Here is a 24,790-nt window from a genome sequence, read left to right as displayed (position 1 = left end):
ATGGCGAGCATTACGAGCGTAATTTCATACGGTACAAAGTAATGCGATAAACGATAATGGAACGACTCGCGCTAAGCTTTGAGCGATTAAGGTACTAATTTATACGATGTAAGACCGTTTTCGCGATTTGCCCGCGGAAACAACGTGATCCATCGCTCCGCACACAATGTTTCCTAAAGTGATAAAGCGCGTAACGTCGGCCATTAATCATCATTACCGGGCGTAATGATCGCCGGTGGAAGTCGTTGCCACGAAATAACGAGACCGTTCTGCTCCGGAGATCGTGCCTTTCCCTAATCTCGATCGGCCATTGAATAACACGGCACGACTACCAGATTTTTCTTCCTAAACGAGGATCTCCGCGTCCGCGGCTTAGCGCGACGTGAGATTTTATCGGCGGCGAGGCCGGAGAAGGGTCTGAACCGTGTCACGAGCGCGCGTTGTGCCTCTTCCCTTCGGGGTGGTATGCGCGAGGGAATCATTATCCATCGTCGCGCGACGCGAGGTCCGTCGATCGACTCGACGGTAAGCGATCGGTAAATTGTACGGCGGTCTCTCGGCGGCAATTAACATTGGCGCGTATCTCTTCCGAGAATCTCTCGACGAAAGTCCTACATTAACCGTTTAAGCGAGACGATCGCGCGAGAGACATCTCTCACGGCAATTCCGATAATCCACTAACAGTCGGACTCTCCCCTTATCACATCGTCATGATATTATTGCAAGCGCACCTTTTATTATGCAAATTGCACGTGTTACAATGTGAGGCGCTGCCAAGAGGCCCCGATTAAGGCCGGTAAGCGCGGCGCTTTTTTTGCAATTCGGCGATATCCATCAAACGGAAATTACAGCTTTATATGCGGCAGCGGGTGCGGAAATAAAGCAGAAAAACCGACATCCTCGCGCGCTCGAGGTGTTGCGTACGACTTGCCGTACGAAACCAACGGGCGCAATCTTTTCTAATTATCTCGTTCCACAAGCGGGGATTGCGAATCGTAATCGGATATGCTAATGGACACGGGGGAAACGTAACGATGTTAACCGCGTTTTTACGTCGCCGTCGCCGCGTATACCCCCCGGGCACCGACGAGCCCTCGTGCGCGCAGGTGTGCGACGTGACGCAACGAATGCTCGCGGCGCGAGGCAACGAGAGTCGCGCCTCGGGCGACTGTCAGCCCGATGGCGGTGGTACGTCATCGACGTGTATCGCGCCTGCCTATATTAATGGCAGGCCGAGAAAATTTCTTAATTATCGTGCCCGCGCATCGCGTTGTAATGAGACCCGCCGAGAGATATCTTTCTCTCGACACAGAGAGGGAGAATTTCTCCGGGGCGTTTCACCCTTCGCGCGCTCCACAAATCAACCCGCGAATATAGTATATCAATGCCGGCGAAAAGAAACCTGGATGGCTACCTCGCGCGAGTTTGCCGCAACTTTGTTGCTCGCGAGAACGCGATGCAGCGATAAGAGCGAAGGTTTGCTCACCGCGACTGATTTCATTAATTCACTCCTTTAATCGCGACAGCCGCGGCCGTCTCTCGTTACGTCGCGAACTACCGAATCCGCCCGCTCGCGCGTGTACCCCGCTTAAAGCCCGTATCAGACTAGGGATTGTGATTGAGATTAGATTGAAATATAACGAATCAGAGTAAAAGTTACTAAACTTGAGATTAGTAAACTTTACTGTGACCGGTCAAATTTCAATCTAATTCCAATCTCAATTCGTAGTCCGATACGGGCTTAAGAGGATGCTGGAGTGATTCTGCACTTTTGGCACCTTTTGCTCCTAGAACTGTCAATTCGTGAAAACATTTGTGTAATATACAAATTATGTGGCTTTTGTGTACGGACCGACAGTGTCCCACTATTTCGATTAAGTCAAAGAACAGCATGGTATTATTGAAATTAAGTTACCTAACCTATAACTTATTTGAGTGAATGTCTTTGTTAGGCTCTTAGTGTCACACTACGTATTGCGGATCGCGGATCGCAATTCAACCAATCGGATCTGACGCTGTCTCGTCTGATTGGCTGAAATGTGATCCCGAGGGGGAAACCGCTGACCAAAATCTTGTACACCAATGCCCACTAATGCCCAGTGGGCATTACTTTATCTTATTATCGTCTTTTATCTTATTTATCTTGTTTTCTCTTATTTTATCTTATTGTATCTTATTTTATCTTATTTTATCTTTATAATGCCTTAGCAAGATGTAATGCCCCAAAAATGCCCTAGTAATGCCGCAAATCTGTACACCACAATGCCCTCAGCGGTTTCCCCCTCGTGTGAACCGCAATCTCAATCCAATCCGCAATCCGCAATACGTAGTGCGACACGGGCTTTATGGGCCTGAGCAGATAGATCGTCGAGTTTACTCAATTTCGTAGTAAGCCTAATATTACATTTGTCGTACGACAAATTTTTTAAGTGTGTTGATTGATTCAATTCGTGGTTTCTTCGTATCGAGGTTGAAAAAAACATGGAATAATCGACAATACCGAATATCGATAAACGTTTCTAATCTCGGCATCACCGTCTCGCGCCGAGAGCCGCGACGGATCCTCGCGCGCCCTCCGTATTTATTCATTCAAGAAGGGAAACCAGTTTTCGTCGCACCGCGGCGGTGGTCCCGGTTCAACGTCGCCGACGCGATCGCCCGGCGTGGCGAACCGCGCGCGATAAACAAGGCCTCGTTACGAAAACGGCAGCCCGTCCCCGTTCGCGCGCGGAGCGTGTCCGGAATTTCAGGTGGATCTTCGCCCTGACCGGAATAAGAATGGTCGACCGAGTCGGATGTACTAGAAACCCTGTAATCAGAAGACTGGCCATAAGAGTTCGTCAAATTCCTGCGAGTGAGAGAGAAACATAGGCCATCTCACTCTTCTACGATCGTAGAATCGCCAGTCTCTGATTACAGGCTCTCTAGGATGTACATACATACGTTTTCTAAGTTCTTTCCTCTCGCGTGAGAGAGATGAAATGGAGTGCAAAAAAATAGAGTGACACTGATTTTGATTCTTCGAACTTTATCCCCGCGAGACGTCAAGCGCCGCTTCGGAGAAGGATGGTGAATTGATTTACGCAATAATAGCCCCCGAATACTACGACGCGGCGACGCAACGACGGCGTAATACGGCCAATCTTGCGTCCGCCTTGACACCGCTAGCACTCGTCAAAAATAACTCACGACCGTCCACAATTAAGACGAGAGCGTATTCCCCGACCTTCGACGATGCGCGCCGGATTGATTCACGAACCGTACAAGTGCGCAACGAAGACAAACCGGTCATCCATCGCTGTCGCGATCTATTGTTATCGTAAAAAAACAATGACCAATTGTTTCCCCGCTTACTCGATCGTTTCGATAAAGTTGTCGCGCAAAGTTAAAAATAGCACGTCTCGATAGTGGGACAAAGTAGATCAATAACACATTTATAATTGTATTTATATTAAACATCCGCGAGAAAACAAGGGCCTGTTTTGTGATGTAAATAATTTGGCGCCTGGGCGCTGCCGCAAAGCGAATCAAGATTTATCGATTCGCCCGCGGATACGTGCCATTTCCATTGGCCGAGAGCGAACGAGGCACGTCGACGGCCAAAACATTTCTGAAATAGATCGTACGTCGTAATGCGTATATCTAGGCCATATTTATCGTAGAACAAAACCCTCCGGAGGGAAACTCGGAAAACATAAGTGCCTCTCGCCTGCTCGCCAAGCTGCACGCGAACACTTGTGTTTTAAATGCAATAGAAATATACCCTGTATCGTACACAGACCGACGTATACGTGCGTGCGCACCTCATGCGCTAAATTTATTTCACGTGTCCGAATTCGCAGGTTTCCATTTAAATATGTACACGACGATCGGGTAAACCGCCGCATCATTCGTGCATTTAGATACACGAGGTGTGTCTCTCTCTCTCTCTCTCTCTTTCGAACTTGCGAGCGAGCGCTTTCCCACGCCGGGAAACGCTGCTTCCGTGGACCACGTGAATCGCTCGTCCCTCGACGCATCGGCGACTGGGCCGTGTGTCACGATGACTCGCTCATTGTGCGACGTTACGTCGAGGAGCAGTCGGTACTTGCGTAACATGTGGGCACATTCTGAGCCAATCTCGATCTAATTTCAATTCTATCAATTCGAAACAAGGTGCTGCAATAACGACGGGGAGGGAAGCCAAGTCCTATACAAACGAGATTGATCGAGATAATCGGCACGAGAGAGAGAGAGAACACGTTTGAAAAAACGCAAATCTCCATCGGCACTGATCATTTCATTCCATCCGGCTCCGAACGATCAGATCCGATTCGATTCGGCGCGCGTCCGCCTCGCGAGATCCCTCGGCGAGATGCGACGACAGGTAGCGGCGCGAGAGGCTGTTTATCGATCTCGCCACGGCATTGTAAATGCGTTCACGTAATTCAGAAAAGTACGTGGCCGTTTTGTATCGCGCCCTCCGCGCCTCGTCGTAGGCGGTGGCGGCGGAAGTGCATCGTGATTCGCCGCGACGCCGGAAACGACGCACGTGCGTCGTCGTTTTCGTAATTCATTCAGTCGTTTTCCCGGAATTCGTTTGAAGGACGGGGGTGGGGAAAGGGGGAGAGAAAACGTTCGAAGAGCAGCCTTGAAAATCCGGCCGTTTATTCCGCGCCGCGCGCCGGAAAGCGCCAAGTTGCAAACGCAATATTATCCACTCGGAGGTAAATTCTGAGGTAAGAACTGGAACGAGGGCGAAAGCGCGCAACGATAACCAGCGGCAATTATCGGCGGCGAAAAAACGGTGCGTCGGCGCAAAAACACCCCCGTTTGATAAAAGAGACCGCGCGTTATAATTGCGGCAGGGGCCGAGGGCTCGTTCACGCTCCGATAAATCTCATTAATTCCCCGTCTATTCGACACGCATCGAGGAAGAGTCACGAGTGATCCCCGCGATTACGCGGACACGCCGGGTCGTTCACCGATTCCGCGCGCATTGTTCCGCCAGGTCAAGAACGACGCCAACACGACGCCGCCGTCTCGCGCGCGCGCGAGTAAAGGATCGACTTCTCGCTTCGCGCCTTTCCAGTCGCCAATGAAACCAGTCGACCGAGGGATCCCGCCGGCCACGAGCAGCCGACGAGCGATCGGATCGGTAATGCAATAAAGATGGAATATTCTTACGCTCTCTAAAAATCAATCAGCGAATTGTCACTGAAAGCAGTGAATAGTCACTGATTTACAGCTGGAAGTATACCATTGCGATTTTCAGTGGTACACTGGTAACTGCAAATCAGTGACTATCCACTGTTTTCACTGGGTGTGAAGTCAATCCACTGATTGACTTCACACCCTCAGAAAGGATTTCTGTTACCGTGACAAAAAATATTCTTGACGCATTTATATTTATCACAGCCTCATTTAGTATGAAATTAAAACGATATCGAAATAAAATCAATAATTCTTATTCTCCTCTATCGAATTAAAAAAGATTGACTTACTAGATTGAGACAAGAGTAACTTATATAAATGTAAGTTTATATATTCTTGCGTTTAGAAGAAAATTTCCCTCCACCTTACAATGCACCAAGTTAGCACCACGATATTCGACAAAAGACGATACGTACTATCGTTTTATTCTAGATTTTAGAATTTTTCATTTAAGATTAAAATATTCTTTTCTCTATAATAAATATGATTGGCGCTAAATCGATCCTATCTCATGATGCATTGAAGTGTAATAGCTATTCCATAAAAGCTGCAAGGATTTGGACCAGGTTCTAGTTTGGAGAAATGTGTAGCCAATCAACTTGCAGCTATTCCATAAGAGCTGCAAGTTAATTGGCTACACATTTCTCGGAATTAGGATTTGGACCAGGTTCTAGTTTGGAGAAATGTGTAGCCAATCAACTTGCAACTATTCCATAAAAGCTGCAAGTTGATTGGCTACACATTTCTCGGAACTAGGACTTGGACCAAGTTCTAGCATCGTGGACACAGGGCCTTTAAAGAGCGCGGGATATTTTTGCGCGAGACGGCGAATCGTCCGGAACGATTTTAGCGGGGATCCGGGGACGATCGCGCCGAAACGGACGAGAATCTCCTATCGTCCGGATTCCGTAACTGCGGCAACGCGATAATCAGACAACGAGATAAGCCCGTGGCGAGGATACCTCGCAGCTTCCGTTCTCTCTCTCTCTCTCTCTCTCTCTCTCTCTCTCTCTCTTTCGCGCGCGGACGACGATGTTCTTCTCTCGTGTGCGTTCCTCGAGACCCCGGGGTCAAGAGACGATCTCCCTCTCTTTCTCCCTCTCGCCCTGTCTCGCTCTTTCTCCGTCTCTCCTCGGGCTCACGCGTCCTCCGCCTCGTCGCACTCTCACATGTCCACGTCGTCGTCTGCTCAGGAAACCATCCATTACGAAGAGCGGCCGGCGTATTTAGTGGCAGTGCGGAGTGCGCGCGGCGAAGTACCGAATCGAGAAAAGCTGGACGGCCGAGAGGGACCATCGTCATCTCGGACGAGGAGCCCGTCATGACCGATGACACGGGACTCATGTTATCGAAGAGAGAAAGGACGAGAGAGCGCGAGAGAAAGAGACCGATTCGCCCGACGTGAATGCGATTTGTAAGTAGCGCGAGATAGTGTCTTACGCGTTTCGCGACACCGCGACCCACTGCGCGTGCCTCTCGGCGATTCTAGGCCGCGTTGGAGACGCGCGCGAGAGGCGAGAGAGCGCGAGGGAACGACGTTAATCTATAATAAATTCTCGTAAGAAGCACGTCCGTCTCGCCCTGCCGCGAGATTCCGTCGTGTCTCTCGTCGGGAGAGGCGGATGCTCGCTTAACAGTTTAATTACGAATATCTGGTGAGGTAAGAGTTGTGATAAATCCACTGGACGCGCGCAATACGCCCACGCGCGCGCGCGCGCACGCGTTGGGCCACTCCCGTCCGAGGCAGACGCGCGATTTTCATTTTCATTACCGCCGCTAGTAGCGGTAATTAAGTCGGACGCGAACGCATCGCGACAAGAGCGTGATTTATACATGTCTTTTTTTTTCGCCACTTACGGGCATAAGGCGCGCTCTGTTCCGCCAAAGCCTCCGCGATTAAAAAAAAGTGTTCCTAGGCAGCGCGACGACGAGCAGATGTTCCGAGCAGAGGAGGAGGAGGAGGAGGAGGAGGAGGACGAAAAGGGGGGCACTTGGGGGGTCACAAAGACGCTTCTCCGAAACGGAGACCCGCGGCGGCGCCACGACACGTAAAATGAATTTCGAGACACGAGTGCGACCCGGTGACGACGATTGCAAAAGATAAAAAAAAAGGAGGGAGAGTTCATTTCCGCGCGGCGTAAGGATCGTCTCCTCGAGACGCTCAGTGACTCTCAAAGCAATGGCATCCACCCCGAGTGCCCCGTTCTCGACCAAGTGGTCAAACATTTGGTTTCCGTGTATGTACGCGAGAATCCCACGGCCATTCACAGCCGCGAATACAATTTGTCGGCTCGTTTGTAAGCCGCCGCCACTGAGAACACCTATTTTAATATCCTCCCTCCTCGATACAACTGCAGGAATTTCCACCTTCCCGGCGAACGCTCTGTCCTACCTGTTGAAACGCTCCTACCGGCCCTTCGTTCTCACGAGTTGGCGTTATCTCCTATCGGAGAATATCAGCTCATTGCAATATCGGAGTTAAATATAACGCCTCGATAGAAGTGTGATTCACGTCTATTTCTATAGACACCATAGATTAACTTTAATCTCGATTTAACTCACTTTTATCTTACTATAATTCTGGAACTGGAAGATAACTTAAACCGAGATTAAAGTTAGCCTACATTGGTAGGAGATGTACAGTCTCACTCATTACTGCCTAGACCTGCATTTTTATTATAACTTTTCTCATCTATACGCAAATCACCGCGTTTCAGGCAGCATCCCGAAAGTTTGGTGCTATTTTGACACTTTTAAGGATGATTTACACCTACTTAGCTGATCAGACTGTAAGTAGAAATTTCCGTCACTATCAGTTTTAAAGTACGAGTCAATTTGGTGCTCGCAGTTCGACCACTTTTACTGTCTTAGGTCCTGCTACATAATAGAATTAAAGGTTCAACATAGGGCCAAAATTTCGACTCGGGATGTATGTACTATCACAGACTTCTATAGAAACTGTCTGAACTATAGCCTGAAACTCGTCGACGCAAGGGGGTAACCGCTTAATGTAATCATGGGACAGTGTCTCCGCAATCATTATGAAATGCTTACGAAATCTCCATGTAATCGTTTTGCCTTCGTATTCAAGTTTCTTCACTAGTTAGACAGTGAACATAAAATTTGAACGTTTCCTCAGCTTGTTTTTATTTTCCCCAAAAGTTTACTTCTTTTAGTGAATATCTAAATATATATCATAGTCTATAAACGCGTATTATTATTTTCATAATAAGACTGAAGTAGTTACTGTTAGGACAGTCAGTTGATACACCTTTGCGCGCAAATTTGAAACAATAAGCAGGAGATACAAATACAAAATTACTTCTCGTTAAGACCACGGTTAGACTGGTGGAAAAATTGGGAGGCAAGGAAACACGTTTTCTACCTAACCGAATACTACAGTCTTAATTGAAATTACCTCTATAAGCAAATGCTTATTAGTAAAATCAAAAAGATATAACGTTTCGAGGAACTCTAACGTCGCCTATTTTTAAACGTGCGTATAAGAAAATTATTTGCAATTAGATAAAATTATTTGAATCAGATGAAATCGTACGAAATCTAATGAAATCATGTAATCGGCGGGACAACATTTTAGCCAGTGGTTACCCCCTTGCATCGATGCATAGCTGGGAATGAAGATTGTGAAAATGTGAATTCTAGCGAAACCGAGGTCCAGGCATTAATGAATAAGACTGTACGTCGAATGGAAAACAAGACGCGCGGACGAGATAAATTTCTCGTTATCGACGAGATTATCTCGCGACGGGACGGAGGATTCGTCGCGACTCGGCGTCTCCAGGCGATTCAAAATAAGTAAATAAAGTATTCCAGCATCGTGCTTCCCCGTTTTACCGGCCCCCCCTCTTCCGAAAGCATCGCACGTACCTCTTATTATTCACGCCGTCGGAGCGACTCCCTCGGCTTTTTCCTCGTCCTCGCGCCTCATCTCACGGAGTCGCCGGCGATCTCCGGGAAGTATCTCCCCCGTCGGAGGTGGGCCAGCGGGGAAGCGAGCCGCCGAATCGAGTCATGAATATTCCCCCCCCCCCTCTCCGCTCCTCGACTCTTTCCGCGTCGCGCGACTCGTCGCCGGGAAGTAAACACTACACACTCGAGTTTCTGTTAAGCCTATCGCGCAATAGGAAAGCACAGGCAACAGGAACGAGGAACGGAAATACGGAATAGAAACTTATGTAATGCCAAGACACAATGATTCGTTGGCAATAGGGGTGTGCTGTCCAATCATCTGCTTTTTGAAACCACGCGCCTGCCCCAGTCTCACGAAAAGTGAGCGACCCCGTCTCTTTTTAAGGGGACCGTTCGAAAGAGACCAGGCTACACACTTTCGGCATTTTCACTATGGTGCAAGGTACAGAATTGACCACCTGGTTGGCGTATGCTCTTGCCCGGCGAGTAATGGCTCGTCGAGCGATGTCGACACCTTCAAATTGATGTCGAATCGATTTGACAAACTCACTCGAGATTAAAGCCGACGGCACACGATACTATTTTTCCTACTGGATCGCTTACGAGAGCCAACCAGGATTTAGCTTTGAGTCACCTGATCTAAAACTCTGCATCCTGATTGGCTCTCGTGAGCAATCCAGTATAGAAAAATAGTGTCGCGTGCCGTTGGCTTAAGACTCCGCATCCCGATTGGCTCTCGTGAGCAATTCAGTAGGAAAAATAGTATCGTGTGCCGTTGGCTTAACACGCCAGTCGGATCCACGAATTTTAACGACAGTTGCGAAGCAGCCTTTTCCGCTGAACACAGCCGCTGTAGGCGCCGCATAATAGCCGTATCACACTAGCGGTTCGCGTTGGCGTTGCCGTTGGCGTTGCCGTTGGCGTTACCGTTGGCTGCTGCGTCTCGACCAATCAGAGAATAGCAAAGTATTCTCTGATTGGTCGAGACGCAGCAGCCAACGGCAACGCCAACGGCAACGCCAACGCGAACCGCTAGTGTGATACGGCTATAGGCTTGTTTTCTGTTCCTACACTAGTGAACTAGTGCAATAAATTGGAGTAAGACAAGCATATTTTTTCTCATTCTAGCTTACTGCACTAGTTCACCAGTGCAGGAACAGAAAACAAACCCTATAACGCGGAATAAACAGCGTGTTTACGCACCCGCGCGACACGAAAAACAATGTAAAAGCGACCGCGCCCCGCCCTTCCCCCCCCCGCGCTCGTCCATCTCGGACGCGTCGCACGTTCTTCCGCGGCGTATCGCTACGCGTGTCACGGTTCTCCGTCGTAGCACGATCGCGAATAGGCCTGGCGTCGCACGCGAGCGAGGATACGCGATCGTTTCCGGGATCGATTGATATCAAACGCGGCTCCGACTTCTCTTTCAGGGAAGGGGGGGGGGGAGGGGAAAGGATGAGGAATCGAGCCGATAATCAGCACGTCCCGCGTGTTTCCGCGGCGACACGAGATCCCACGCTTGTGCATTCACAAATATGCGCGCGCGAAAGGGACACGCGTACTCGTAAAACACGTAATCCCCCCGATGGCTCTTCGGCACGGGCGGGCCGCGCGCACCTTTCGCGAGGATCGAAAGCGAGGATCAATCCGCCGCCATGTTGGGCGACGCCAACGGCCAACCGGCCGTCCGCGATTTCGGGGCTGGTGCCGCGATCCCCGCCGAATCGAGGCGTCACCGAGCCTGCGTGTCTCAATTCGCTCAGCGGTCACGTTGGAAGTACATGTTTTATTCATTGTCCGACGAGGCCGCGACCACGTTTACACCGCGGTATCTCACGCCGCCGCGAGCGGCAGGAGAGGTGTGAAAGATGTTCGCTCACCTATTCGCGCCGGAGATGACGATCGTCCCGCCGGTGATCGACGCTCACGGAGGCGAGCTCCACGGCTGCCGACGGTCCACAACGTCCTCCGTGCAACACGCGCGACACTCCGGGCCGGTAGGTCAGCATTTTTCCGCCGAATCGAAGCACACGCGTCGCGATTACGCGGATAACGCGCGAAAACTGGCGGCCGGCGCGGGGAGGAGAGTCGGGAAGAGTCGGGGACGCTCGACCGCCTCCGCCAATCAGCGCGCGCGACCCCGACTCGGGCCAGAGGGATGCGCGCGAACGCGAAATAGTGCCGCTAATGCGCGACGATTAGGACGGATAAATGGATCGTTCCACGAAATTACGATTTGCACGGTTTACCACGAACGATCGCGGATCGCTGTAGCGCAGTGAGAGATGAGAACGTGCGCTTCTGAGGCTAATGAAGCGAGTTTCGTTTGAAAGGCGAGAGGTCCCGCGCGTGCGCGCAGTTTCCTACACCCGCGCAGATTTGTTAGGTTCGTAATCGAGCACGGAAGATACGAGACAATCAAACTGTCCACGTGTCGTATCGGAAATTGAGTTCGTTGAAATTATGTCGGTCTTTTGTCAAAAAGATACAATTTTAAGAATGAACGAAATATTTAAAGAGACCTGATTATAAAAACTAATAAAATAGTCAAAGGAACGAAATTTTAAGTATGAACAACATATTTAAAGGGTGTAACTTTAAGAATTGATAAAATTTTTAAGAGACACATTTGCGAGAGTAAATAAAGTATTTAAAACTGCTCTCTGAAAGTCAATCAGTGGATTGTCACTGAAAACAGTGAATAGTCACTGATTTGGAGTTACAAGTGTATCACTGAAAATAGCAGTGGGTAAACTTATAACAGTAAATTGGCGGCTATTCACTGTTTTCAGTGATAATTCACCGATTGATTTTTAGAGAGCGACATTACGTTATTCTCGGATATTTTCTTCGGATATTTTCTTGAGCAAATTGTCATTCGAACGGAACAACGAATATTTGGATGCTCGTGAAATCCTGAGTGCGGCAGCAAGCGGCCACCCACGTGTATCTTACGGTCTCATCGTCGACGTTATTAATTCTCCTCGCGACCCTATGGGGCTAAAACGGATATGCCCGCTAAGCGGCTTACTTTTCGGGGGTCGACACCCTCTCCGTGCACGAATAATATCTTAACCCACAGACTCGCCTTCGAGATGATTCGTTTCCGGTTCGCGCGAATGAATGAAAACAAACACATGAACGTGAATATCGAAGAGAATTACGAGAAAGAAGCGAGCTTGTATTCGTGTCGGGATTTCAAGATACAATCTTATCAGATTGTATTACGTAAAGTTACGAATATTCAACCAGTGGACAATTAATAAAGTTGACATAATTTCTTACAGTTGCGCAACGAGAGAGAAATTACATATTACCCTAGTAGCACAGAGTGCATTGGCTAAACGTTGGTCCAATGTTGGTTATATTAGAAATGCATTGGCCGATATTGTCCAACGTGAAGTCAACATTGGCCATGGAATAAACATATTGCACGGTACTAATTATATACACAGTTGAAAAATTTGTGTTAAATTTAACAGATATCACATGTCCCAAACGGTCCACACAAATTTTTGTGTTAATTTAACATAATATGGATATGTTAAAGGATCACACTAATAGTCTGTTAATATTTTAACACAAAATAATTGCAAATCTCAAAATCATTTAACATAAATTTTGTGTAAACTTAACATATTTTTAATGACAAAATTAATTTAAAAAATGTAATTTTTACATTGCATAATAAATAGGAATGTATCTTCGGGGAAGTAGGCACTAACAATAAGACACGCCACTTATTTTTCGGCGAGAAAAGTAACGGGCTAGGATTCGAACCTAGGACCTTCAGCTTGCCAGGCGAGTGCTCTTCCAACTGATCTATCCAAGCCCAGATGTAATAAGCCAAATGGTCCGAGATCACTCTCTTATGTTATATAGAATAAAATCAACATTTCATTCTGTAAATTTTAACAGATAAATCTTGTTACTAATAATATAGAACATTGTATTGTGTAAGATTACAAAATAAGTACACATTGTGTTGTTTTAACATTTCTTTTCAGTTATTTTAATAATTTTACATTTAAGGTCAATTAACATAAGAGCAATCCGTTAAATTAACACATGAATGTGTTAACCATTTAACACAAAAATTTTAACGGGCATTTCTTTTAACAAGAAAACACAAATTTTCCAACTGTGTAATATTAGATTTATATTGAAAGTGCATTGGCCTATATTTAACAATGTAATAAGAATATTGGTCTAATATTGATACAATATTAGACTAATATTGCTCTAGGAACATATTGGCTAAATAAGAGAAGGCGTCAATCTTACAATATTGGACCAACATTGGGCATATCAGATTTACATTATTCCCCAATATTGCGCCAATATATTGTGCTACTAGGGTAATCAGTACATTAATTCATGTACTAATAAAGTGTACACTGAGAAAAATAAACCAATTAAATTGTGTTTCCGATGGTTAATTTTTCCGATTACTTTTACCCAACAAATTATGGATACATCCGATGAAATTTATCCGATGAGATGCAGTTACCGATGAAATTTCTTTGACAAACCGATCATATTTTTTATTAGATATACAATTTAATTGGATACATTTGTTAACATGTAATTGGATTATCCGATTATATTTAATCGGACATTTTTCTCAGTGTATCTTTCATCAATCAATTAATCAGGCAACTCGATTCTACAACGAGCGATAAATTATCTACTGACTAAGAGCCAGGTAAATTGAGCGACTGAAAGTGAATTTGAATGGAATTTGAAAGTACGAAAGCACGTATATCACATACCCTTTGCTCGATACGCGATATTTTCCTCGTGCGAGCGTGCGTTTCCGGTTTATAACTCGCCCCGTTTTATGATTAATCGTCCACGATTCACGACACAACGGGTACACGAGAGAGCGCCTTCCAGAAAAATGGATCTCCTTAGTAACTTTTTCCTTTAGTGTCTCCTCGACGTTCTCTCTTGGTTCTCTTTCCTAATGCATCTCTTCCGTCTCCCCCATCGTCGTCTTTGATCCACGCCGCTGACGACGATTGAACGAGCTTTTTAATGGTAAAAGTATCGAGGTGCATTCGATTAGGCGCCATTTCGAGCCCAGGAAATTGCGTTTCTATCAGCCACGGCCGTTCATAAATTTCCACGCATTCGTTCCCTTTTATCTAGAGGGCCACTTTGCCGGATTTATTTACGACTTCGCCTCTCTCTTTCTCCCTCCATCGAGGCATAAATTATGTCCCGTTTCAATTGAAATAATATTAAATTCACATTCGTGTACAATAGTAGAATCGTACTGTACTTAAATATTCGTGAGTTAATAGGAGAAATGGGGGAAGAGCCCATGTAAAAGCGCGCTTCCCGAGTACTCCTGAAGGAGCCAGGAAACGCACCTTGATTTATGTATGAATGTTTAAGTGCCGCGACGATCCTCTTTCCTCCGGCCGTGACCGTACCGCGATTATCATCGGAAATCTCGGCGAGATCTACGATATCCCTGCGAAGGAGTGTTCCACGACCCTCGACAAATTGAATGAAATCGCTCCAACCTGTTTCATCACGGGGGCCCGACGGATTCGGCCACCCGTAATTATCGTGACGTAGGTCCGGGACCTCGTAGTGTCGACGGACACAAGGATATAATTTAAAAACTCGGTACTCTCCTCTGAAACTTGAATACCGACGCTTTACTCTGTCTCACTTTCTACCATGGCAAATTTCGACGATATGCTACACGCGATACTCTGACAATTGAAGGTACAAAGAGAAAGAATATACGCACGAGTTCGAACATAATGTCAATTTAAATACTTTGTTAATTCCTCAAATTTACCGTCTTTAAGTGTATTGCACGAATTTCAGATGATTAACTGACCGCAGATACCTGGACGCGATCGCTTTTTTAAATCATAAAACTATACACATAGAGAGAATTTTCTCTAAAAATTTGAAAATCATATAATCGGATAACATGGCGTTTTGAAGAACTTTATGAGAGCTTTTTCAGAGAAATTCTACCACACGTTTTACTAGTAAATTTATGAAAGTAAATGTCAAGAAACTCTCATAAGATTCTTCGAAATGCCGTTGTTTCACGATTACATGATTTTCTGGATAAATCGTAAGAGAAATTCATGTAATCGTGGGATAATTTTACTAGTAAAATATGCATCAAGTGTAATTACTAGTAAAATGGTAAAATTAAAAAAAAACTCATAAAATTCTTCGAAATGCCGTTGTTCCACGACTTCATGCTTTTCAGGATAAATTTTAAGAGACAATTTCCTCCGTGCAGAAATCACGGTCGGAACTTGTGTTATTTCCATCACCTTCGTATACAGTCCCGTCTCAAGAATGACCTCAGGAGATTTAAAATGCCAGGCGAGTTTAGCGAACCCGCGAACTTTGTTTCAACGCCAGATTCACATCCCCGCTAATGGAATCGTCTTCGTCGGGAGAATCTCAAGCGTTCGATGCACCAAACTTTAAATTACAGACGTACAAGAGCGCAGCGCGTGTGCGCGTGTGTGTGTGCGCGTATAAAACGATCGTGTCGATGAATACGAGAAGAGAAAACGTGGCGTGGTCTCGACGAGAACCAGACGCGCTTGTTCTAGACTCTAGCTCTCGGCCGAAGCCTATTATTCTTTATGAAGTATCGTAGTAGAAACAGAAGGCGAGAGAGAAAAGGAAGGAAATCAATAAGATATATTCCATTCGGCCGTTCCCGGGTCGATTTACGACAGCCTGCGTTCGCGTGCCGTTTCGAAAAGAACAAATGTTTACCAGGACGTGATGATCACGTTGTTTTATGGCGACTTTTATAAACTGATTTGCGATCCATTTTTAAGCGTCCCTACAGTTGTATAGATTTGGCTTGAGTAAACCTTTGTCGATCGTGCCTAAATATATTTAGAGACGTTACTTTCGTGATCGAGAACGACTGGAGGGATTAGGCAAAATATCTTAAAATGACGTCGATGCGTGCACTGAGAAAAATTTTCATCGGATTAACCAATTAAATAGTGTTTCCGATAGTTAATTTTTCCGATTACGTTTTCCGATTAAATTATGGATACATCCGATGAAATGCCGTTACCGAGGAAATTTTATTGAAAAACCGATCATATTTTTCATCGGATATACAATTTAATCGGATATATCCGTTTGTTATTATGTAATTGAATTATCCGATTATACTTAATCGTACATTTTTCTCAGTACACTGATTGACTTTTCGAGAGTAATCCCGTGCTTTCCGCAGCCGGTCAATGACTTGCACGACGTTCGCGGTAACGAAACTCGAAATATTTCCTTGTGCGCAAAGTCGGAAGTCGACGTAAATCTCCCGCGAAATGTCACTAAAACGTCGTAAAACGCCGGTCTCCGGGAATTGCAATGTCGATTTATACAGGATACGCTGAGGAGTTTCATGATCATTATTTGATCTAATTTGACGCGACCGGAAAGGTAAGCGTTTGACGATGGCTCATTACGGTAGCTTTACGAGGCCACTCGTAAACCGATCGTTTCAAAAAATCTTGGCGTCGATCGCGAATTCCCGAGGGATGCAGAAGAAAAATGCGATAGATGTTCAAGTCGAAGCTCACGATTGCTCTCGCGCAGCCTTTAAATTCTTCCTAGAAGGAGGCTATAAACATCGCGTGATAATAAAGCAAACGGGAAGTGTTATTTTTCGGATTAATCAGATGCTCCTCCGTTTATAAAATATCGTGCATATTTTTGTTCTAACGCGAAGCCGCTGCTTCTAATTCGACGTGTTGCGCGCGTAGAAATAGCGCTTTGATCCTCGATTGAGGTAAAATTGGCGAGGTAAAGCGCGGATTTATAGCGAGACATTCGAGCGCGAACGCGCTAATTAAACGAAGGAATATCGGACGTTTGCACTTTCCTCCCTTTTATCGAGCACTAAACTCTACGTAACGTCAAATTTGCGCTATGAAAGCGTTCGTAAATATCGCGCCGTGTCCCCCGGTGACATTCCTCGATCGAAATCCGCGACCAAGATCTTCGTTAACCGTAAGTTGAGTTAACCGGTCGTAAAATAGCTAATAGCGAGACTAAAGCGATACGGAATATCTGGCGCGTTGCGTTCTGCGAAATATAATCGGCTAATCCAATTACATAACAACAAACGGATATATCCGATTAAATTGTATACCCGATGAAAAATATGAGCGGTTTTTCGATCAAATTTCATCGGTAACTGCATTTCATCGGATAAATTTCATCGGATGTATATCCGTAATTTTATCGGTAAACGTAATCGGAAAAATTAATCGTGGTGCCAACTTGGTGCGTTGTAAGATGGAGGGAAAATTTCTTCTAAACGCAAGAATATATAAACTTACATTTATATAACTCTTGTCTCAATGTAGTAAGTCAACCTTTTTTTAATTCGATAGAGGAGAATAAGAATTATTGATTTTATTTTGATACTGTCTCTTATTTTTATACTAAATGAGGTTGCGAGAGAGAAATATAAATGCGTCAAGAATATTTTTTGGTTCAGTAACAGAAATTCTTTCTGAGGGTGTGGGCATTATTAGGCATTACTAGACATTTTTGGGGCATTTTAAAGATAAAATCAGATAAAACAAGGTAAATAAGATAAAATGAGATAATAGGATAAAGTAATGCCCACTGGGCATTGGTGTACAAGATTTTGGTCAGCGGTTTCCCCCTCGGATAAATTTCATCGGGTACGTACGTAATTTAATCGGAAAAGTTACTCGGAAAAATTAACGCTCGGAAACGCTATTTAATTAGTTTATCCGATGGAAATTTTTTTCAGTACGTGCAATTTGATTATTAGGCGAACGTTCCACCGATCCGGCGCGTTATACGCTAACGTACGGTGACATAAAACGGGCATAGATCTAGCGTACCGAATTCGGGGGATACTCGCTTTAATTACGTGTATGCATTACCGAGAACCGCGCGCACTTCGTCCTACGCGCGATCGGTTTATTTATAAATTAATGCGCGCGACCCTTTAGACTTGCTTTACGCCAACCGACTGGCGTTTCGCTCGAAATTCCGCGACCCACGCGTACTTAAAATCGGCGAATTATTAGCACTGAATTATGAAATTCCTCTAATAACAACGGTATCCCACGTCATTTATTTTCGACCGAGCACACGAAATACGAACAAACTGAAATAAATGCGCTTTCCGCGGGAAAAAGACGCGTGCATATAAATTAGCAAAATAAATGGGCAAGTTCGCCGCGATGATAATTATTTATTATAAGTTTGTATTTTCTGCCTGAAAAATCGTATCCTTTTCGCTGCGGCAATCTGGTCGCCAGATTTTCGCCTTTCTTTCGCGAACTGTCAAATTAGTTTTGTAATATTGCCTCGGAAGAATATAGTTTCTCTTCAGTTTCGTTCATCTCGGGGTGTCTTCTCTCGTTACGGGCGTTTTTCTGGCCTGCCTTGGATGCTGCGAGAAAATCTTCTCACGACCGAACCTTCGAGAGAGACGAGACGAGACGAGACGGGACACCGACGAACCTCCACGGGAACGAGGGTGCGCGTATTTCTCTTTTTCAGCGATGCAACAGGTGACGCGGTCGACCCGGCGAGGAAAGTCCCGCCATCAAGAACTCGTGAAGTTCTTCGACCCCCTGAGGGAAGGTCGGATATTAATCGTCGCTCGCGGGATTTGTCATTCTTTATGATTCTCGGCTTACGGCCGTGTATTCTTTCTCGGACCAAGTAGGATTTCCCTAGGTAGGAAAATGCGTCCACGTGATCATTGGGACGTTTCAAAGAAAACAATCCGCTTGGCGACTTATACCCTTGGCCTTTTCAACAGTCGTTAATGGTAGCGAGGAAAAACAAGCGGATACGTAGGGTGTCCCATGAAAACAGCGATTAAAATTACCGTTACAAGATACGCTTGCAGGATACCTACTCGAGATTGAATGTACATAGACAAGCAGAAATGCCAGGACGTTTTTATAATTATAGAGTACATGATAGAAATGTCCAGGCCTGTCTGTTTACTGGGATTGACGTGTGAAAGAGTCGATTGATAAGAGATTGATAAGAGATAAGAGAAGACGCCCGTCACGGATTGTAGGGAGGTTCGAATCCTGGCTGGGGTAATATTTTTCGCAATAAGAATTTTAATTGCCAGACACGGTCGACAAACCGATGTTATTAATTTATTAAATTACTGCTGGCGACTTTAAGAATATTCTTACTAGATAAGAGATTGTTTGAAAAAACAACATTCATAGTCCGTTTCTTATCGAGGAGTAAACCCAGTGGGCATTACTTTATCTTATTATCTTATTTTATCTTTCTAATGCCCCACCACTCCCAAATTAATGCCAAATTAGTGCCAAAAATGCCTAGTAATGTCCAGTAATGCCGCAGATCTGTACACCACAATGCTCTCAGCGGTTTCCCCCTCGGTTCTTATTTCAAGACCGTCTTAAGTAATGTCTTAAGATACTCTGATGTGGCTATGTGATTAGGCGTTAAATACATAAAAACCAGCTATTGAATCTTCGGAACATCGGCGTTGATCATATTCATTAAATTAATAATAATAGAATTTATCGTCAGGATGGACCGTTTGATTTTCTTCGTTTCGACGCTTTTAGAAAGTCTAATACCTTACGTCATAAACACAGAGTACAAAGAAAAACGACGGTTAATATTTGTTGGCGAGATCACTGCGTGTTGGCAAAACAGCTGACTATTATTGTCAAAATGCGTCGAGTGTCGTTTTGAGGGTCAAATTTTCGAAAAAGAACTTGATCATGAACCATCGGAATCTCGCGACAGTCACAACCACGTGGCTAGTGATCAGTTCCATCGAGAAATCGCCTCTTGCGACACAATTCTTTTTTTCGCACTACACTACCTATGGATAAAGTGTAAAGATCAGTTTTCCATGTAAGTATGTGTTTTATCGACTGAAAGTTTTCATAATTTCGTCTTTTTGCGCCATCGGGCTCGCGAACATCGTAGAATACCGCGCGTATTCGGTGCGGATTTACGACAACGATGATTTCGAGTCGCGTTAAAAGCGGCGAACGCCGTCGTTCCCGGACGGGAAGCACGTGCGTAAAGCTTGTGCATTGACTCCGCTGCTCTCAGAGCTGTGCTTCAGCGTAGTCGTGTGTCTAAAACTGTTGGACAGCGTGTCCTCGGCGAGTGCATCGCGTTTTCGAGGTTTGGCCGTCGGCCAAGAGGCGGGAGACTCTTCTTCGCGAAATAGAGAAAAAATACGACGAGGTCGGGCGGCCGAAGAAAAGGAGGGAACGTGGAAGAAAATGAACCTTTTGCTCTCCTTATTATTAATATCGACATAATCACGAGTTTATTTTGAAAAAGAGAGAGAGAGAGAGAGACTTACGATTTCATTTTCGACTTTTACCATTTACATAATCACCTCTCTTTTCCTCTTCCATCATTTTCTAGCCCGGTGGTTGTGATCGAGGCCTGTAACCGCTCTCGTTACTCCCGAAAAAGTCGTTGACAGGCATTTTCCGTCCACGCGCTATTTTATCCCGGCATATAGAGGGAAAGATAAATAAACCTTCCCTGGTTTCTGTTTCAGGAAGTCACCCATGCCGCGATTACACTAACTACGTATGCCCGGTGTCGAGCGAGTCGAAATGGCGACGAGGATCTGCATAATCTTCGGGATCCTCGCTATCCTGGGCGTCGGACTTGCGCAAGGGCGGAACGTTCGGCTAGTAGGTAAGAAAACGTAACGCAACTCTTGCGTACATTTCTTGAAAAATCTTGCGCAATTATTCGTTTAATAATAGATGGAAATCTTTTGGAACGTATTCGAACTCGAAGCGAACGCGAAAGACAGAGTTGTACATACATATAAGCAATACAGAGATTTATATGTGGAACGTGCCATTTATTAATGCTTTAGCCGAGTTATATTTCAAGAGCGTTTAATTCACGGAAGCGGCATAACAACGTTTTCTAGGAACGTTTGCAAAGGACAACGAAAGCTCGGCTGCACGATGGAAATCCCGTAAACGTAATTGTTTAAAAATGATGTAATCGCAGTGGGAAGCCGAAATTATTACTCGTAACGCAATACTTCGTTATTATCCTAATTAATTTCATTTACCGCAGTAAACTCTTTCGCAGATAATTCAATCCCCAGTAAAATCGCAAATCAAGTTAAAAGAGTAAATGCGAGTCACATAGCGCGCGGTCGTAGCGAGCCGAGGATTCGTAAAGTCCGTAACGTGATATTTTCGTATTGAAAAAGGAACAAGTGGCCAGTGCGAATCGCGTGACGTGAAAAATAGCGCGGGGGAAAAAGCTCAAGTGCAACGAGGAGGCTAGTGAAAGCGGAAGTACGAACGAAAAACGAACGGTGGAAGTACCGAGCTGTCTAGAGGAAAATATCTCCAACTCGAAAACCGATTGTTCAGCGATTCGTCTATCAACCCCGGAAGTTGAGCCAAAGAATTGAGTTTTTACGCCTGTTCAAAGAGCGTTGAGACACATTGGCGCGACGTGAAAAATAGCGCGGAGGAAAAAGCTCAAATGCGACCGAGGAAGCTAGTGAAAGCGAAGGAGCGAAAGCGGAAGTACAGACGAAAAACGAACAGTGAAAGTACCGAGATACCTAGAGAAAAATATCTCCCACTCGAAAACTGATTGTTCAGCGATTCGTCTATCAACCCCGGTTAGGTTGATAGACGAATCGCTGAACAAGTTGAGCCAAAGAATTTAGCTTCTACGTCTGTTCAAAGAGTGTTGAGGCACATTGGTGCAACGTGAAAAATAGCGCGGAGGAAAAAGCTCAAATGCGACGAGGAAGCTAGTGAAAGCGAAGAAGCGAAAGCGAAACGAACGAAAAACGAACAGTAGAAGTACCGAGAGAGATGTCTAGAGGAAAATATCTCCATCTCGAAAACCGATTGTTCAGCGATTCGTCTATCAACCCCGGAAGTTGAACCAAAGAATTTAGTTTCTACGTCTGTTCAACGAGTGTTGAGGCAAATTGGCGCGACGTTACCATCCGCATTAATAATACGGAGAAGAATTCGCGGTGGAATTTTGTGAAATCGGTACCGAGAAACGTCAGCTCCGTCAGGCCTTCAAACGCAGCGCTCGATCCTGGTTTATTTCCAGTCACGTCGCTCCTAGGCTCCGTAGCTACGATTTAATTATCGGCGCTTGCATTCTCGGGAAAACTTTGTCGGGGAAACGTCGCGTGCATACATATCGCCGCTATTTAAATCGCGCAACCGCCTGGCACTCTGTTGCAGTCATCGACGTTCAAGGGAAGTGCGACTCGCACGATCGCTCGCTCGGTCTCCAAAATTGTGAACCGCAAACAGCGCCGGCGGAGCAACACGCGTGGTAATTAATTAGCGTCGGCGCGACGATAATTATATCCCACGTGGACATAATTATCGGTGGTGCGTAGACGCAGCGCCGATCATTTATCCTCGCGATAGGCCACGGAAATTGTCACCGATTCCGTCTAATTGCGTCCAAGTCCCGCACCGTTTGAGACAAACGTCAAAATGTATTTTCGACTCGTCATCGCGGCTGCTCCGCGTTCCGCCAATCCCGAAACCGTTACGCAACGTCGCGCGATGCGCACGGCGAGAGCGGTATAGGCGCGAACGACGTGTGGGCATTCGTTTGTTGTTCCAAACAATGGGAAACGTCAATTTCCCTCCCGACGAGCATCGACAGAGTCGTAATGTTGCTCCTCGGTCAAACGGAGGAAGGCGCGGTCGAGAATTTCGACCGGCACCACATCTGGCGAACAGACCACGGCTTTGTACCGCGCTGGCGTGATTTCCACTATATTCCGTAGTTGGTGCGTGCTCGAAAGTAGAGAGTTTCGTTGGAATTTCGGCGACGGGGGCCACGTGCGCGTTGGACGTCACCGCGACACGTAAACCGGGTCCCGTTTCGCCGCGCGGCTACGGCCGTAAACATCGCGCCGGCCGACCGGGGGGGGAGATTCGTAATACCGTCCACACGTCGCGGGGTCGCGAAGTCACCCCCGGGTCAACGGGTTCCCCCAGGTCCCCCGCATTATTTTCGACGCGCCACGGCACGCATATTCCGCCGCGGTGGACGGGCCGATTATTTCGGTAAGTAAATATCGGCGCGGCGGCCGAACGGGCGAAAACGACACGTCGTCGTCTGTGTGTGGCACGATATGCGTATGAGCGCTATTATGATTGAGCTCAATTGTCCAATTGCCCGGTCATTGAATGCCGAGCCGGGCTGCGGAGCCGCTATTACCGAATCGCCAGCAACGATACTCTCCCGGTGGCGATGGCGGATACGAAACGCCATTTTCTCGGACTAAATTCAGCCGGGAGGGACCCGGCCGCCGCGAGAGCGACGGGAGCGATGAGAGCCACTGCCAATCTTTTGTCTATTAAATGTATTCAACAGCGTAATAGCGGCTGATATTACCAATTGGACAATGAAAGAGATGGTAGCGGAGCGCGATTTAAAGGGCGGGGGGAGGGGGGGGGGACCGAGAAGGAGATTTCGCCAAGAGATCTCGGTTGCCCTTGCCAGTTGATCGAGCGTCGCACACTCCGTTTTCCCGCTGGACCCGTGCCCGCATCCGCGCGCAGATCGGTAAAAGCGCCTCGTCTCCTCGACGGAGCCGCAATCCGGAAAACCGACGCGGAAATTAGCCGCGCGATTCTCTCCCGTCCGCCTCGCCGGCGCGACGATTCAAGCCTAATCTACAATGCGAATCATTATATTTTGTATGAACGATTCGAAGCGCTTAAGAACTTTGTCGACAATGTACGATTGATCCACTTGCGCAAATTTTTTAAACGTATTGTCGGCTACAAAATAGAATGTTTCCAGACGCGGAGAGATAGTAGATTAGGCTTCAATCTCGAGCGGAGCGCGGGACGAGCTCGGCGCGTTCGTTAAGATAACGAGCGCGCTTAAGCGTCGCTCCCTCCCGGTGTCCCGAGAGTCGGATGATCCGTTTCGAGGTGTAATTATGCGGGTAGATACGTGTTGTACCTGGCGAAACGTTTCAGGCCGAGACACCCGTCAAGAGTCCCGACGTTTCTATCCGCTCTCTGTCTCGACCGGCCCCCGTAAATCCCCCTCGTCCTTTTTACCGCGCGTTCGCGTTCCATTATGAAACGACGGCTTCCAGGACGAGGCGGAATCTTAATTAGATCGTCGAGTCGGTCCCGCTGGCAGGTTCTCTAGCCCTAGTCGGAGGCCCGGCACTTTGTTGACGCGATATCTTAACGCGAACGGACGATGCGTTAAAATGTACAACAGGACTCTACCCGATCCCGCGCGACTCATCTCGCTTGGTTCGTCACGGGTCGTTCTTTTTTTTTTCCTATCTCGAATTATCATATATCGAGTCTTTTGTCGAGAGAAGACCCCGACGAACGCTCGTTTCGCCCTCCTACGGAGGACAGAGGGGAGAGATCGAAATAAAACCGACGATTTCAGCCGTAACACACGCGCCGCGGAATGGAACGGGGTAATTGGATCGGCCGTGCCGTAAAATATCGTTAACTCGTCGACGACGGAAAGGAGCATTGCCCGTCCATTAAGGAGCACGTTTCAATCACGAAACGCGGAGCGCGCCGGACGACCTTCCGCGAAGGAACGAACGCGTCGTCATAGGTGAACGTTGTATGAAAAAGCG

The 24,790-nt window shown here is 46.4% G+C and overlaps 2 protein-coding genes across 4 annotated transcripts in view; one reads left to right on the top strand and one right to left on the bottom strand.

Annotated features, from left to right (window-relative positions):
- LOC105565533 overlaps positions 1–24,790 on the bottom strand; it is a 71,228-nt gene that overhangs the window by 30,258 nt on the left and 16,180 nt on the right. The window lies entirely within an intron of this gene.
- The window catches only part of LOC105565532 (fibroblast growth factor receptor homolog 1-like), a 44,660-nt gene that overhangs the window by 8,328 nt on the left and 11,542 nt on the right, over positions 1–24,790 (top strand). For both annotated transcript variants that reach the window (XM_012018811.1, XM_012018812.1), the window contains exon 2: positions 20,705–20,847. In XM_012018811.1, coding sequence (XP_011874201.1) covers positions 20,739–20,847 — 109 coding nt within the window. In that variant the 5' untranslated portion in view covers positions 20,705–20,738. The remainder of the gene's footprint in view (positions 1–20,704; positions 20,848–24,790) is intronic.

Source organism: Vollenhovia emeryi, unplaced genomic scaffold (genome assembly GCF_000949405.1).
Source record: "Vollenhovia emeryi isolate VEMERY1.0 unplaced genomic scaffold, V.emery_V1.0 DF939151.1, whole genome shotgun sequence".
NCBI lineage: Eukaryota > Metazoa > Arthropoda > Insecta > Hymenoptera > Formicidae > Vollenhovia > Vollenhovia emeryi.
This window is presented reverse-complemented; position numbering and strand designations above follow the sequence as displayed.